The following is a 17,274-nucleotide window of genomic DNA, read 5'->3' on the forward strand; positions in this document are numbered from 1 at the left end:
GCAGGGGCATAACTACTTCACCATGGTCTGCACCATGGTGTGCAGAGAAATCTCAGCTCCAGCACCTGGGGCAGCTCCTCCCCTCAGTCTCCACTGACCTTGGTGTCTGCAGAGTTGCTCCTCATATGCTCACCCCCACTGTTCTCTGGCCACAATTACTTCTGTGCAGTAACCTTTTTTTTTCTCTTCTTAAATCTGTTACTACAGAAGTGTTACCTCCATTTCTGACTGTCTTGGCCTTGGCCAGTGGTGGGTCCACCCTGGAGCTGGCTGGCATTGGCTGCCAGACATATGGGAATGTTCTGGCAGCTTCTCAAAGAAGGCACCCCTGCAGCCTTCCAGCTACCAAAACCTGGCTATGCAAACCTAATACGTACAGAAAAATACTTGAGAAATTCATCAATAAATCAGGCATTTCCCTGTTCCTTTAGTAAGAAGAATTATTTTTAATTTAAAAAATGCACAGTAAGCCCTGCTCATATTTCATGTTAACTTGTTCTCAGTTGCAGTTGTTACAATACAATTGGGCAAATATAGCTATTAAAAGTATTTCCACAGCAACTACTTCACATTCAAACTCCTTTTAATTTTTCTGACCTAGTCACTGTTTTTCAGCATTAGAAGATGTAGTAAGCCAAGGAAAGGCCAAGGGCTTGTCCACCAAATCAGCTATTCTTGAAAAGTCACTGCACTCCCAAATATTTATACCATGTTAAGTGCAAGAGGCGACAAGACTTGGAAAGAGACATAGGAAAAGACTGAACAGAACACCTATGCCTATGCCCTTGAAATTCAATGTGAGTTGCCGGTAATCATACAAATTTCCTTGTATTTTGTCTTTCAAATCTCTCTGAAGTTAAGCTGCTTCCTTGACAGACACCAGAAAATGTTTTGTTCCATTTATGAATATTTGTCATAAAAGCATGTCACGCATGATACTACTGTCACTAGAACACTTTACAGAAAAAAAATTTAAGTACTTAAATTGTTTGTACCTAGTATGCTTCATTAGAAGTCTCTGTACCTTGTAGTTCATTTACAAGCCACACACACAAAAAAATCAATCCAATAAGTGCAGAACAGGTGGAGAGCTGGAATTACAAACTCTTGAGACCTGTTCAGCACTTGGCAACCAACTCCAAATCCTACTTGCAATGCTGTTTTTCATCTTTTATCACTTAAAATTTATCTTTAGTCTGTCTGGATGGATAACATAAAAGGTGGGAGATAGCATTTAACACACAGCCATGCAAAGACCAGGCACTTAAGCACCAACCTAGTTGAAATTTCCCAAATAAGCTCATGGACGAAATCCTAATGAAGCAGATGTGTGCTATTCCAGAGGCTCTTGATGTTGAAGAGTCTGTTTGAACTGCCTGATCAGCCTCAAACACCTACATTTTTTAATAATGCTGTTGTGTACATACAAAATATCAATGGCAGTCCAGAGAAAGAATACAAAGGAGCTCGAGAATAAACTGTATGAGCAGAACTAGAACTCTATTGATTTGATTTATAAAAGAACAACCCAATATACAATTTTTTTTAGCAAGGCAGACATAAGCATCAAAGGAAAGTAGTGAGTTCTTTCCTGAAAAATCTGTGATACAAGACACCAAATGCTAAAATGAGCAATATACATATTATTTTTATAAGATTTATATTGAAACAAAAGGGACATTTTTTAAAACTTGTATTAAAATAAGTTAACCATGTCTATAATATGGTTACAGATTCCTGAACAGACCGGCTGTACTGGGGAGCAAGGGATAGACAAAAAACAATATACACCTTTAATTTGTTTCTACATATACAAAACCAACAACAAAGCTATGTCTGCATGTATGCACAAATGGTCTGACAGATTAGACATGAGATCTAATAACAGCTGGAGAGGAGACAAACCTTCAAGAAATAAAGATAATTTTGCTGTTTGTACAGAATAAGTCAGCCAGAGTCAGACACACATTACACCACAACAATTAGCACAAATTTTCCAGAGCCTTAGAAACTACTTTATGTCTGTAAAAACACTGTGGCCTTAATAGTTGAGGCAGTGGGTGGAATAAAGGTAGGCAGGCTGGTATTAGTCACCTCCTCAGCACCTCCAGATAAACTGTCCTGTCTTAAAGCCTGCAGTCTGCAAGAGCATTGGCAAATAAATGCAGCACCTATCACCACAACTGGCTTTAACTGGCTGTTTAGCTTATTTTGTGGTAGTCACTTCAGGAAAACAATTATGAGAGATCTTCAGTCAACAACCAGTCCTGCATTTTCCCTCTTTTGTCCTGCTTAAAATAATCCAGCTTTATGAAGTCATCATAGTTCCTTCAGCTTTCTGTAGACTGAGATTTACACGTCATGAACCTCAGCTTTTGTCTGACCTTGTAAAAGCCACGTACAGGACCCCCTCCCAAGCAGACTTCCGAAGTCCAAGGGTGGGACTTAACTTTACCTTACAACTACATCAGTGGCAGGATGGCCCTACCACTTGATTTTTCACCTATCATGTGACTGTGTGCAGGGTAGCACCTCCCCTCTGCGGGTAACACGATACAACACAGGGACAGTTCGGGGTCCCCAGCGGCAGATGGAGGGGCTCCCCACACGCCTACAAACATGGGGCTGTGCCGCGGGTGCGGACTGGTGGCCCTGGCCAGGCCTCTGGCAGCAGGCACACCCAGGCTCTGCCCGCCCGCATTTCCCACAGCCGCGCCGCCGCTCCCGTCCCCGCGGCTCCCGAGCCGCGAACAGGCGCCCTCTGGCGGGGAACGGCACGAGGCCTTTCCTGCACTCCACACCGCCGAGCGGCACACGCGACATTGCTGACAGCCGTGGGGCACGACACGCGGAACGGCCGACACGACATCACTGACAGCCGTGGGGCACGACACGCGGAACGGCCGACACGACATTGCTGACAGCCGTGGGACACGACACGCGGAACGGCCAACACGACATCACTGACAGCCGTGGGGCACGACACGCGGAACGGCCGACGCGACATTGCTGACAGCCGTGGGGCGCGACACGCGGAACGGCCAACACGACATCACTGACAGCCGTGGGGCACGACACGCGGAACGGCGAACGCGACATTACTGACAGCCGTGGGGCACGACACGCGGAACGGCCGATGCGACATTACTGACAGCCGTGGGGCACGACACGCGGAACGGCGAACGCCACATTGCTGACAGCCGTGGGGCACGACACGCGGAACGGCCGATGCGACATTGCTGACAGCCGTGGGACACGACACGCGGAACGGCCAACACGACATCACTGACAGCCGTGGGACACGACACGCGGAACGGCCAACACGACATCACTGACAGCCGTGGGACACGACACGCGGAACTGCGAACGCGACATTACTGACAGCCGTGGGACACGACACGCGGAACGGCCGGCTCAAGCTCTAAGGAAGGGACTGTACAACAGAACAAAAACCCAATCTCACTGTTCCCAGCTGAATAGCAACCACTAGGAAATGGACATGAGTCAAATGCCAGTGCACCGGCTTCTAGCTAGCTTCTGCATGATAAACATTTTACATACCAAAACTACAATTTCAAATTCAATGAATCCTTTCTACTGAACTTAAAATAGCAATATACCAAACAGTAGTTTTAACTGTCTCTGTAAGTAAATATGCCATTTATTTTGTTCACTATAAATTAAGAACAGTACTCAAACCTCAGACATTTCCCCTCTACTGCCACGCAGCGCCGGCGATCATCAGTCCAGAGGGACCTGTATTTTAAGAACAACATTGAGGACCCGAGTCAGCCAATGTTGTTCTTGCTGAACTACAGCATTCACCGAAAACAAACACCAAAACCAGATTTGTTTGAACTGGCACATATTTTAGGTTTATTATTATTTTACAGTATTCTCACATCTCTCATTAATATTAACTTTTATTCCAAATTGACAGCATAACTTCTTGCAAAGGCAATGGCTGTGATGTACAGAATTACACTAGAATATGAGTAAAAGAATACTGTGCCATTACAGATGCACCTAATACATTGTGTATCAGACATTAAATGCTTTTCTTTCACTTAGCAAAGCATTGTTTGGTTTATTACTATGTTTAGTATAAAGAGTACATGAATAGGTACACGTTAATGAGTAAACTGATGGCTGACTAAAGCATAGGTAATTAAATACCCCAGGTGCTTCTGAAAACATTGCCTTGCAGATACAATTCCAGTCTATGTGTTTAAAATACATATCCCAAACAAACTGGAACAGAAAAGATACTTTTAATGAGAATTTATCTTCACCTTAAAGATCAAAGGCAGATAAATCCTTCCTTCTGTATATAAATAAAAACACATCCTGAGAACTGTAGAGCTCACCCTGAACCAGACATGTCCCTAGCTACTGCATCAATGCCATGGGTTTTTGATGCTTACACAAGGAGAGTTTCTGGGGGACTAAGCCCTAGAGCCCACAGCTGTAGCCTGCAGCGCAAGGCTTTGCAAGGGAATGTCAAACACCGTGGGTACCACCAAAGCTCCCTCGCTCCTAAAACAAAGGCATTTGTGAGAAAAGGCATCATAAAGTTTCATTATTCCCAGCATCCTTTTCCCTTAAATGCTTCTCTGTCACATTAGATTAGAAGAGGAAAACAAACACGAAGGCAAACACAAGAGAGATTTTGGTTGGCAGGCTTCTCATTACTCATTTACTGTTTATTATTGATTTTTGTGCCCGTGCAGAAGGATCACGTGTGCACTGGAAAGAGGACGATGGTAATGTACAGAGGGCTGTGTATACCAGGGAGCTTGTGGACAGAGCAGCTGTCTGTAGGCTCTCTGTGGCTGGTTTTTGGATTGTTGGTTGTTTATTTTAGACTAAGAAAGTCTCCAGTGTTCAGCCTGGACTAAATCACACGCTCCAGCTCTAGGGGTCCACTGCCAAGATGCAAGGGGTCATAACCCAGAGTGGAAGAGCTGAGATCTTGGGTGATCCCCAGGGTGGGAGCTGTCCTCCCAGTGAACCAAGCTGGGTTGGCATTCACAGCCACGGAGCCCCCTTACAATAACTGAGGGGTGGCTACTCTCACTCACACCAACAGACAAGAGGGGCCACCACAGCCCCACAGCACAGCCAGGAGCACGGCAGCACCCAGACCCACACACTGCTGCCATCCAGCAACAGGAACTCCACTGCACCTAGGGAAGAACAGATTTGTAAGGAAGATATTGTAGGATATTTATTTCAAGCCTGTATTACTTGCTCACCTAAGGAAAGTATCAAACAATGCCAATTAGTCCCACCCATCACTGACTCTGCACCCCAAATGATAAAGCGTAGCCTCAAACACAAGGAGGATAGCACTGTATTTTATTACACATATATTACGAACATAAATATATAATTTAATATATAAAATATATTTTGTATATAACATAATTTATCTACTACTGTATATATTGCTCAGAAACAAAAATAAAAACAATCACCCAACAACAGTATTGTTCCATAATCAGTCACTGGCAGTTTGAATGTGGCCTGTAGAAAAACTGGGATTTTCAGATCTACCTGACTTACAGAAGAGTAGAATAGTACTTGAAGCACTGAAAGTTTTCAGTGAGTGGTTTATTAATTACTGGGTTTGGCTTATGTCATGCAAAATTCATCACACTGTCAGAAAGCCTATGATACCTTGTAAAACTGAAAAATTATATTACAACTTCAAGAGTTATAAAAATGTGTGGCAACAGAACTGATTGAAAAGTTTTAAACTTTTTAATAAAAGCAGCTAGGAAACTTTGCAGATTAGGTTTAGATGGGTCAACTTCTTTTCATGCTAAATGCCTTAACCTGCACTGTCATCAGTTCTCAGTGTCATCAGTATCACTGTCATCAGAATCAGTTCTTGATACCTGTTGTGTTTCAAATCCAGCAAATGTGCAAACATATTTCAGATTGCTGGGAGGTGTATGAGAATCATTCATGCTATATACCCTCTTCTATGGAGACTAATGCCAAAAAAAACTCTTGGGGCAATATTATAATTTCCTTAACTTAGTAGGAGCTTTACCAACTGCTTCAAGGAGACCAGAATTGCAACACAGTCTTTCTTAAAATAATAATGGAAAGTTAATTTCAATTTCACCTTATGATCTTATGAAACCAGTCTATCAGGTAAGGCCTTCAAATAAAGCAATATCAGCCCTGTAAAAGTAACACCTGCAAGACCTGGGATATTCAAATATTTCCCTCTGCTGTGATGAGGACAAAAGGCAGAGAAATTAAACTATATCTGAAAAAGTCAGACCAAGTCATAAGATCTGTATGAAAACAGCTAAAATAGATCACAAACCAAATCAAACAAACCAAGACTATTTCAACAAAAGAAATAAGGACACGGCAAGGTAAAAAGCAGGATATGGTAGTTTCCAAAGTGAATTCTTATTTAATTTTTGAATGGGAACAAACTGCTGAATGTGGAGGAAAAAAAAGTAATTGAAGGGCAAGAAAAGAGACACTGTGACAGGAGAAAGTGAACTATAATTCAAAGGACTTAACATGTTCAAGACATGGTTAAGTGTAAAATTAAGAGAATGTACAGAAAGCAACTTGCTGAAGGAAATTACACTTGTAAAAGCAAGCTCCATATTGAGACAGTTTTAATAAATGATTCAAAGCCCTCAAATTATGCCAGAGTACTTCATATTTCTGTTTTTAAAATGCACACTCAAGCTACTGAGAATTTTTAGGGCAACAATAAATTAAGGAATGGAGATACACAAAAAAATAGGATGAAACACAAAATAAATATATAATGCCAGACCAATCAGATGTGCCCCTTTACTGAAAATATTCAGTTCTCTTACCAAGAAAAATGTGTAGCTATAAACTGTCTGGATTTAAATAAAGTACTGACAGTGCTGTAGAAAGCTAGTAAAAATAAGAGATGGAGAAACCTGCAGCCAGTCTGGATGGTGTGGAGAGCACATGGAGCTGCCAGCTGAGCCTTACAGAATATTTTCATTACCAAAATCAGAAGGTGCAGAAGGCAGGGAGCTGCCAGGGACACCATATCAAAGTTAATGGGGCAAAAGGCAAAGAACCAACAAGGAAAACTATTTTCACTAGAAGGTGAGAAGGATTAATTATACTATATAAGGCAGTTAGTGAAGCCTTACCTTGGCATATGATGGAGAGTGTACAAACCCAGTTATGAAATTGCCAGAAAACTGAACGAATAAACTACTACCAGGAGAATCAAGGACATACAGCAGTTTTAGAAGAACAAACAAGGACAACCCAATTGACTCAATCTTACAAGGGATGGACAGGCAGGAAAAACCCCACATGAGTGCACTGGGAACCAGTCTTCATGGTGCTGCTTCTGCAGGTAAAGGAGAGAGCTGTCAACAGCACAAACGTGTGCAAGCCAGCCACACATACATCCAAATCAGAGTGAGAGCAAAGCTTCTATCCATGAGAATCGTCAAGTTCTGGAAAAAAAAAATCTTTTGGTGCAGCAGTTTATGGGAAGATAATGTAAAATATGACTGTGTGTTGGAGTCAGGACCCAGAAAGGCCTGCACACATCTCCAGTGCCACAGAGCACAGCCCCTACATACTTCTCACAGGAGGACATGAAGGGTGGAAATTCCACCTTCTGCAGAGCTGCTGACAAAACACTCTCAGCTGTAACACAGGCCAAACCCTCCCAGCCAGGTCTGAGGAAATCCTGCGGCTCAGACACCTGAGGAAACCCTGGAGCAAATCAGAGCTCCCTGGGACTTGTGCTCCCCACAAGACTATGTGGCTTTTGGGCTGACTGCTAACACAGCTGGGATCAGCACTTTTAACCAGTAAACTCTTGACAAGCATTTCTGGGAATATGTAGAACAATATGAACTGCTAAAGCGATTCACTTGTGCTTGTATCAATCCTCCTTTGTCCTGTGACCCAAGGAGCAGGACAGTCAAGACACAAAGACCAGAAGGCACTTTTATAACAGCACAGCACAATACAGGAGCCTACTCTGAGCAGGCCAATAAATCCATCGAGTCAAGCTCTACAGAGAAGACACTGCTGGCTTCTAAGATCAGTAATTGTGCATTGATGCAGCCCTGTACAAGACCTCCTCAGGTCCTTCTCTTCACAGGGAGGGCTCATCAGCTCAGCTGCAGCATCCTGTTGCTGCATAAAGTTGGCTATCAAGTTAACTTCAGTATTAAAAATAGCAAAAGAAATTTCACATGGAAGATTAAATGCATTAGTGGATCATATAACCTTGCTTCAGACCAAGCCACGCCGTAAACAATTTTCAGCCCTCAGCATAAACATACACGACATGTCACAAAAACATTTAGTTATGTCAAGTTCAATTTCAACATCTATGACAATCTCAGGTTACAAGTATACTTTCTTGAGAAATAAATGGCCACCTTACAAATTAAGATGATGATGATGATGATAACAACATTTCTTGTGCTTTAAATTTGACCTCTGAGTGTCTTGCCACTGCACACAAGACCCTGCATTTCAACCTAACATTCCTGACATTTAATAAGCCAAGTTTATTTGTAGAAAGTGAGCTAGAAAGTAGTTCTCATGGTTGCAGTAGGCACACTACACAGAATAGGAATCTTAAAGATGACTGCATTTCATTTTTGCCCTATAGCTTTCATCCTTCTAACTGGTATATTTAAGTGCACTTAATCGCTTAAGCGATGAGTCTACCACAGTGACAAATCTCCAGTTTAGACTCCACAATAATAAATCTTTGTCTTCTCTCTGCAGCTGGCGAGGTTTGATTTGGACTTTGAATTTAGGTCCTTTCCTCAGGCTTAACAGTTGCAACTTCTTTGTTCTGTTTGCTGAAAGCGTGCCATTAACTCTTGTTTTTAAATGCATTATTGTTGCTTAAGCTTAGTGTTCTTGGTGTTAAAACTGGCTGCCCTTCTGCAGTGCCCAACTAAGACACACACAAAACAATTCCAATTAGCCTGTGCTGGGATTTCACAAAGCAACTTTAACTCATTAGTATTTACACAGCATCACTGGTCCACATGACACTTCACACACATGAGGACAAACTGGAGTTTATAACACAACCTTTCAACAGATGCCTTCAGTGCCACAAAGAGCTAATTTAAAAACAGGTGGAAGGAGCCTTCAGCTCCTTTAACAGCCAACAGAGGAGTAACATCCCCACAAACACTTCAAAGTCTGTCCACAGGACCAGGATAGGAATTATCTTAAATTCTATGACAGAAGCCCTAAGTACATTCCTGAAAGAGCTCTGGTAAAAAAAAAAGCAAAACTTTGGTGCAATCATCAAACCACAAGACAAAAAACTACCTTTGGGCAGAAACGACTGGGAACTCTATCCCCCATATTGCCACAGGCTCTCTGCAGTACCTTAGCAAAAAACTTAGGCCAAAGGCTTTGAGAATTCATGCATATTAATTACCAGAGCAGTAAAACCCTGGACCTATGCTTGTGGAACAAACTAAACCACGGAAGGTTTGCAGCATCAAGGTCTCATTCTCCTTTGCCTTAGTTCTCCCTGTACAGTTCAATAGAACTCTCAGTTGTAGTCAACATTTTGACATGTATCTAGAGCAGGGCCTGATATTGCTAAATATAAAATACCTTCTTAAATAACTAATCTTGGATAAAAAAGGATGAATCCTGACTTCTTGTGGCAGCCACACAAAAGACTTCATTAGCTTCTGACAGCAATGTCCATTCCTTCAATCCAGAAGAAACTGCTTTGGCCCTCCAACCTAAGTCACCACTTAAGTGCTTTTATTTGCTTTACCACTTGCCAACAAGACAAATAACTCTCCCTTAAGCACAGACTTGCCAGCTGACTGAACAACACACAAAAACCTTGGACTCGGCAGGGACTACTCTCTGGCATGCACACAAAAGTCCTGGCACATCTGGGACTATCAGAGCCTCTGTGCACAACATACCTGCACCATCAGCAAGTGCTTTTAGCTGGGTGTGGGGCTTTTTAAACCTCAGCATAATAGTGTTTTAACTAGCCAGCTCTCCTGTTTACTGTGGGCCATTAGATTTCACTCCCAATTTCCCCACTGAAGAGCCTGGCAATCCTCATTACTGCAAGAGTCTTAATACTACAAGAACCAAAGACATATCAGCTGGATCCAAAAGCACATATTCAAAAATCTCTTGCAAAGAACACCTCACATGTGCATTCCACTCTGGGTTCAGTTTGCAGCCATCTCTTTTTTAAGATCTGTCTTCCCTGTATTAAAGGCTACTTTAGTACCTACTGCTTTCTTCCCACCACAGAGTTTACAGCACAAGCAACCACCTCTCCATTACAGCAAGGGCACTGCACACAGCATGTCTCACAGCCAGGCTGCTTCTTCAGACCACTGATGATTTGGGCTACAATTCTGACAAGTTAACATGTTAACTTGTTAACTTATTAACAACAGGTATTTACAAAGCTCACTATATGTTTGTCAACTAGATTAAAGCTCTTACACCTCCTTAGCTACTATGAAATAGATTCTCTGTGATTAGGTAAACAGCTTGAGCTTCTTTAGGCTAACAAGTGTGGTTTTGCTAGACTCTCCATAGCTCCTTTCAGAGAATCCATTTTAAAACACAGGCAGGTCATTCCCTCCAAAATCCGTTTTATGAAACATCATTTTCCTAATTCCTGCCAGGTGCTGCTCTCAGGCAGGCATCATGACCTTCTATCTTTCATTTAATGTACAGCCTTGGCACAGATTTATGTACTTTTCTCTCTCTTTTCAGTCCTTGAGGCACTGACATCAGTTAGCACTTATTTTGTCTTTCACAAATGCAAATTTATGATCTGGATTTTTGCATTTGCTTTGCAAAATAACCACAAAAAATGCCTATTTTAAGTTCTTTCTTTAACTTAGAATGGTGGTATTTTTGCAGCCACTCAGACAATTAGGACCTATGACCCGTGTGAACGATAGGGGCCTTATGTTCTTTTGGGCTAAATGTGTCCAGACACTCAATGGATGCATTGGGAAAATCCCAGTACACATGAAGTTTTAGGGGCATTTTGGCAGATTTTCATCAACACACAGAGGACATCAGACCTCAGTTAGATGCTGACAGTACAGCTCCGTGGTTGTACATCAGTCAGTGTTACAGTAAGCTCACTCAAGATTTTATCAAAATTATTTTGAAGGTTTTGGCTTACACAGTTCCCCTGAAATACGGACTGCAAATCTTCTAGAGCTTTTGCAGTAAGAAAGTCAATTTCTAAAAAGAGTATTTTCTAAAAACCTTGCATTTCCTACAAACTTCACTCTGTTTCCAGCATCTGATGCTGACTGAAAAATTTAGTTCAACCAAAAAGTCAAGCTGTGAAGAAATGCCAAAATTCATAGAAAATAAGTATCATTGTATACTGCATCCATTGGGCATTGATCCAGCAAACTTTGATATGGCTTTTCCCCCAATAATCCCCAGTTTAATCTAAGATTTGTCTACTTCCTGTCAAAAGTAACATACTACATTGAAGCACATCATAATCTCTTCCACAAAAAATTAAAGGGAGAGTTCCCAAGTGTACGGTGATGAAAATACACATGCTTAAAACAGTTAAAACCTGTTTTATAATAGCCTCCTGAATATTAGCCTACAGCAGTAAAAACTAATTTTTGCAAAACCCAAAAAGGCATACCGAAAAACCCTCTAACATCCAAACCCTGAATGGAGGCTCAGCAGCAAAATGCTGCTAAAAATGCTTTGTGGTACTGTGATATAACAGTTACGAAAACACTGTTTGCTTTAATTCCACTAAGTAGAAAATAAGATCAGTATGAAGTAAATATTTAATTTAAATTCTAAGAAATGAAAAAATTAATCCAAGTGATTTTGGGTCAGTGAGCAAACTATCTGTCTGTAACTGATTCTGTGAATTTTGTATGCAGGATTGATGCTGACCTTGACAGAAGTGGCCATGACCATTTGAAATTTTACTTTCAACAGTCAAGCTCTAAAAAATACCCCAAACAAATCTACATGGCACTTGCAGGAAGTTAAGAATTCTTCCATCTCCTTTGGTGGCATGAGAGTTTTGCTCCAGGTTCTCTGTTGACTCATCCACCATCACACTCCTGTGGCTCACACAGCAGATGCTTACAGAAAAACTCAACACAACGATGGCAGATTGCTCTGAAAAAAGACCAAACAACCACCAGCAAGTCTACAAAACTAAAACTAACTGTGCTTCAGTTCTTCTTAAAAGAATCTGTTCACTGGTTTTCAAACTATTTGAACCTCCCTGGCCTTTGTCAGGTTAATGTTTTCCAGCCCTCATGATTAACTGCACTAGCTTAAATTTATGAAGGGGAACAATACCTCCTGACCAGCTGTCAAGATGCTATCACAGCAAACACACCTGACTGGCGGTGGCTTCAGAGGCCGAGCAGGCACTGGCAGCTCCAGCCCCTGCAGCTGTGCCCCCCAGCCCAGGGAAGACACATTCCCAGGTGTCCAGTGCCCAAAAAACCCTTCTGTCCTAAGGGTGGTTTATTATCACAGCCTGCACACGTGCAGCTCCACATGGCCAACTTATCAGCAGCAGGGAAAAAGTGAAATTCGTTCAATTTTAGTAACAGGCAAAAGTTCCCTGCTGTTACTTGAATTTGAGACCATGGGAATGAAAAGTTACTTCTTTCTCACACTGCAGTTTATTGGGGCACATTACACCAATGTGCAGTATAGATCTGCAGAGTCAGGAAGCCCAGAAAGATGACATGAGCTTCGCTGACAGCAGCCACCACCCTAATACAGCATAGCCCACACCTGAGAAGCAGGCTCCATCTCTCCATTTCCTGCAGTATTTCTGCTAATGAAATCACCCTCAGCTTTCCTACATGGTTTAACTCAAGGTAGTTTCGTAAGATGGGTCCTTTCCAAGTGCTTTGCTTCTTGAAGTCAGTGCAATGCACACACTGGTGAACATCTGTGAGGTGGGCCAGGCTGACTAAAACCTCTGCATTTTGTGTCTTCTGAGAGATTACTGGACAAAGAGGAAATGTTGTTATCCTTAATCTACAGGACTTTGAACATGTTCACTTCACCCCCTGGCCACACAAACTACAGGGATGAGTGGGGATCTGCTGCCGGCCAGTGCTGCCAACCCTGCTCCACACCAGCCTCTTCCCTCTCCAAATGGCCAGCACCAAGCACAGTGTTTCAGGTACTGGACTTTAAGAAGTATATTACCTGATCACAAATCCCACATTAATTAAAATTATAGCTATTTATTTCAGTAGGAATGTCATAATATTAGTTTTTATTCCTCAGATAACAACTCTGTCCCAGCCACCACAAGGTGATGTAGTCTTGCTCTTCCAACCACGGCTACCCTGCGCCTGCTGACCTCAGGGGCCCGGCAGTACAACTTTATTTGTTTTTTCCATTCTGCAGGCTTGTAATGCTCCCTTCTCTATTCTCTAGCAGCTCAGCTGGTAACCACAGGGCCTTGCTCAGCACAGCTGAATAATAATACTCCACAGACACCAAGAGAGCCAGACTCAGTCCACAGCTCATACCCGTGTATTTATTTTTTGCACTTTTAGGAAATCAATTTATCTGATTTCTCTACCCTCGGCAGAGGTTTCCTCCTGTCTGCCTTGTCACAAGCCAGTCACACTTAATGCTCTGGTCAAAAAGCCATCTTTCTGTTGCACTTTGAAAGGATAAATAAAATAATCAGAAACTGTTGAACTTCAGTGCCTCTTTCCTTCTTAGGATTTGACTGGAAATCCAAATTCTTATGTCAGGAAAAACAAGCACATTTTTAGAAGAGGTGTGTCTTGGTTCAGATTAGTGTGGCATTCAGAAGTCATGCCAGTGCCAACATGGAAAGAAAAGACAGCATGTTATATAAAATAGGCATATTTAATTATTTTGGAATAAGATGGCAACATCCGTTTCCTCAACTGCTTATTCTGTATTTAATAGTCTAGCCTGGCATATTAAATGTGCTCTCTTGCTTCCTGGCTAATGGTATGGTACAATAGTTCAAACTCTCCTATTTATAATTTTATTATTCAATCTGGACAGCAAACCTTAAAAAACTTAAAAAATAAAACAAACCACATGAAACACCACAAACAGACTTAACATTAATATTTTTATATTACAGACTAGATCTCCCTTTGGGTATATCACAGTAATGTACTCCATTGTGGACACCAAAATTATGCTTGGCCAAACTGAGGACCTTCAAGCCTGGGAGCTCACTGAAGCACACAGGATGACCAACATGCACTAATGCTCGGGTGTGCACATCTGTACAACACTGAAAGAGGGGAAAAAAGACCCCACAGTTCTTACTCAGACGTTCTGATACAAGTGACCAACCACCCATCTATTTGGAAACCATCGGCAATGACTGACTGCTAGTGGTGCACAGCTTGCTGCCCTGTCCTTGCCAAAAAGCAATTTAAGGCTGCATGAACATTTGTGATTCTTATTTCACCACTGGATTTGAAGACTTTCAGACATGCAAATCCCACAGGCTCCTTTATCAGCTGACTCAAGTTTGCTACAAATTAACACACGATTATGACAAAATTGAGTTTGCCCTCTTCTTCTAGTCATCAGCTCTTGTAATTTTCATTATTAAAAGGCCATTTCTTTCTCTCTCTCCATGACAATACTGCCTTACTGTAATCTTATTCTGATGCCTCTCTCCAGCCCTGGAATCATTTTTCCACTATCTTCTCCAGCTTTTCTACTTCCTTTTAGAAATACTAACACTAGGCATGGGAAAACAAAATCACACAGCAGTAGGAAGTGCCAGGTTCTTGTGGCAGGTACCCTTCTATGCCACACTAGTCGTTCACAGCACAGCAGCACACTGTGGGCTCTGTTTAAGGTGTTTGATCTAAATCTCTAAAACCTTTCTAAATCACAACTTCATGAAGTACAAACCATACCCGTGGAACCACGTTTTTTAACTGGCTGCCTAAGCCCGCCTCTGGAAACCAGTTTGGTTGACCTCAACTCACCAACAGATCCAGCCTGTTCTGGAAAAATACCCATTTCTTAAATCACTCTACTATTTCTTTATGCCACATAGAAGTTTTAGTAGCAACATTTACACATTTATTTTCACATCATCATTTGCTGTGGTACTTCATGATCAACCTTAAACTAATGGCAGTAGAATCCAACTGTAATCAGATAGGGGGGCTAGAGGGGGAAGACAATCCACAATAAATTAAATTTGTTTTAATTAATTCACAAAACCTTTGAAAAACTAAATAAAACAAAAAACAATCATGTTATTACTGGTACTAATTTTTTTAATAAATTCCATTTAGAAACAGATTATGCATAAAGACCATACTGTGCCTATCATTCTCCCCGGTAACTCATTTTTATCAAGCACTTTGTGACTTTCATCAGCCTTTTTAAACTCCTTGAAGACTTCATACTGTCATTTTACTAGCATTTTAAGATATTTCAGTAAACCCCAAGATGACTCAGCTGGAGTAACATTTCAAATGAGAAAGTGCATCAAGAATTAGTTTGATCAAACTCAGGAAGAAATCAGAGGGGGTAGATTAGGTCTCAGATGGACGCCTGTGATTTTTTGCAATAGCAAAAATGACAATATAAAGCATTCTGACATTTCTCCTTGACAAGCATGGCCTGCAGTGTTTACCTGGAATCTACGCATTACATAAATTATTAAGAATCAAGCAACAAAAATTACTTCCTGTTCTAATCAACGTGCGGTAATGTCAAAAGAAACAGGATATTGTCCAAAGACATATTGTGAAAATGTGACCAAAATTGCATTTGAAGTTTATAATTTATTAATGCAATTTATAATTGCCTTTATGCTTAAAGTGAAAGCTGCCTTATGCTGAATCTTTTTTTTTTTTTTTTAATTCTTCTTTGATGCTGGAATTGCCAGAGGCTTATCAAATGAAAACAGGCCAGAGGGATGGGTGAAAAATGCTCAGATAACGTTTGACTTCACAGCAGCAGGGATGCCTCATGGGTTATGTCTCATCTGCCCCAAAACGACTTTGTCGTCTCCAGCAGGGGGGTGGGAGAGTAGGGGGGGGGGGGGACAGAAATTAAATTATCAAAGTAGATGGGTAGAAAAACCAAGCAATTACAAGATAAAGCCATAACTGCCCAATGCAGACCGGCCGACAGTAGGTAAGTTACTGCCGGTTCAGTACAGCAGCGGCACTACCTGAGCCAGTCTGAGCACCCAAAGCAAAGTCCATTGCAACAGCGATCGTCTTCCAGCGAACTTACGCTCTCATTATCTTTCAGAAAAAGTAGCTGAGATCTAATATTTATCAGAAACACAACTGAAGTTTTAATCCTGGTTAATAAGAACGCCTGAGTGCAATACGAACAGTGTAAACAGCTTAAGCCAGGACTCCAACACCCGAGGGGGCGGCGCTGGGCGCTCCCCCAGGGCACCGCCGGCTGAGCCGCCCCGGGGCAGGGCACGGGGGCCGATGATCGGAGCCTACCTGTGGTTAAATTGTCATTGATCTTCAGCGGCACCCTTAAGATGTAGACGAGGAAGAGCATGATGAAGAACCACAGCGTCCAGAGATAAGTCCAGGACCAGACGATGCAAGACTTGAGCTGTTCCAAAAAGCCCGTCCCAGCTTCAGCCATGTTTTTTGGAATGAGGGAAAAAAAAAATGGGGGGGGGACGGACGGAGTGTGGGGGGAAGCCAAGGCAAACGCCGCTCTCTGTCTGCTGCCACGAGCTCTCGGCGCGTGTCTGTGGGCTGGCTCGCCCCTCCGGCGGCCGGGCCGCCTCTCCCCGCCCGCCGCACGCACCGCCCGCCGCGGCTGCCCCGGGGCGCTGCCGCTCTGCCCCGCTCGCCGCCGCGCCCGCCGAGCCTCGCCGAGGGCTGGCCCGATAAAATGGACTCCTGCGGGCTCCCCTCCGGCCGAGCGGGTGGGGACGTGCTGCGGTGGCAGCGCCGGACCTGCCCCCAGCCCGCTCGGCCGCGCCCCACGGCTCGGCCCCTGCGCTCGGCACCCCGGCCCTGCCGCGCCCGCGGGGGGAGCGGGGACGCGGGAGCCGCGGCACGGGCGGCAGAAAGGCCGGGCAGCTTCCCCCCCGCGGCTTTACGATTTTGAACAATGATTTCTGGCGGCATTTTCACCGCGCAACAGGACTTTAAGCCTAAAAAGCGCTCGCGTAGGATCTTTTTGTGCTTTTGAGCTTCTTGCTGGAATAATGAAACGGGCATAGAAGTCCCTGCGTACGTG

The 17,274-nt window shown here is 42.9% G+C and overlaps 1 protein-coding gene across 1 annotated transcript in view; it reads right to left on the reverse strand.

Annotated features, from left to right (window-relative positions):
- The window catches only part of ST7 (suppression of tumorigenicity 7), a 133,606-nt gene extending 116,665 nt beyond the window's left edge, over window positions 1-16,941 (reverse strand). The window contains exon 1 of the mRNA XM_030257307.4: window positions 16,518-16,941. Coding sequence (XP_030113167.1) covers window positions 16,518-16,668 — 151 coding nt within the window. The 5' untranslated portion in view covers window positions 16,669-16,941. The remainder of the gene's footprint in view (window positions 1-16,517) is intronic.
- Window positions 16,942-17,274: the final 333 nt, after the last annotated feature.

The sequence above is a fragment of the Taeniopygia guttata genome, chromosome 1A (assembly GCF_048771995.1).
Source record: "Taeniopygia guttata chromosome 1A, bTaeGut7.mat, whole genome shotgun sequence".
NCBI classification, from domain to species: Eukaryota; Metazoa; Chordata; class Aves; order Passeriformes; family Estrildidae; genus Taeniopygia; species Taeniopygia guttata.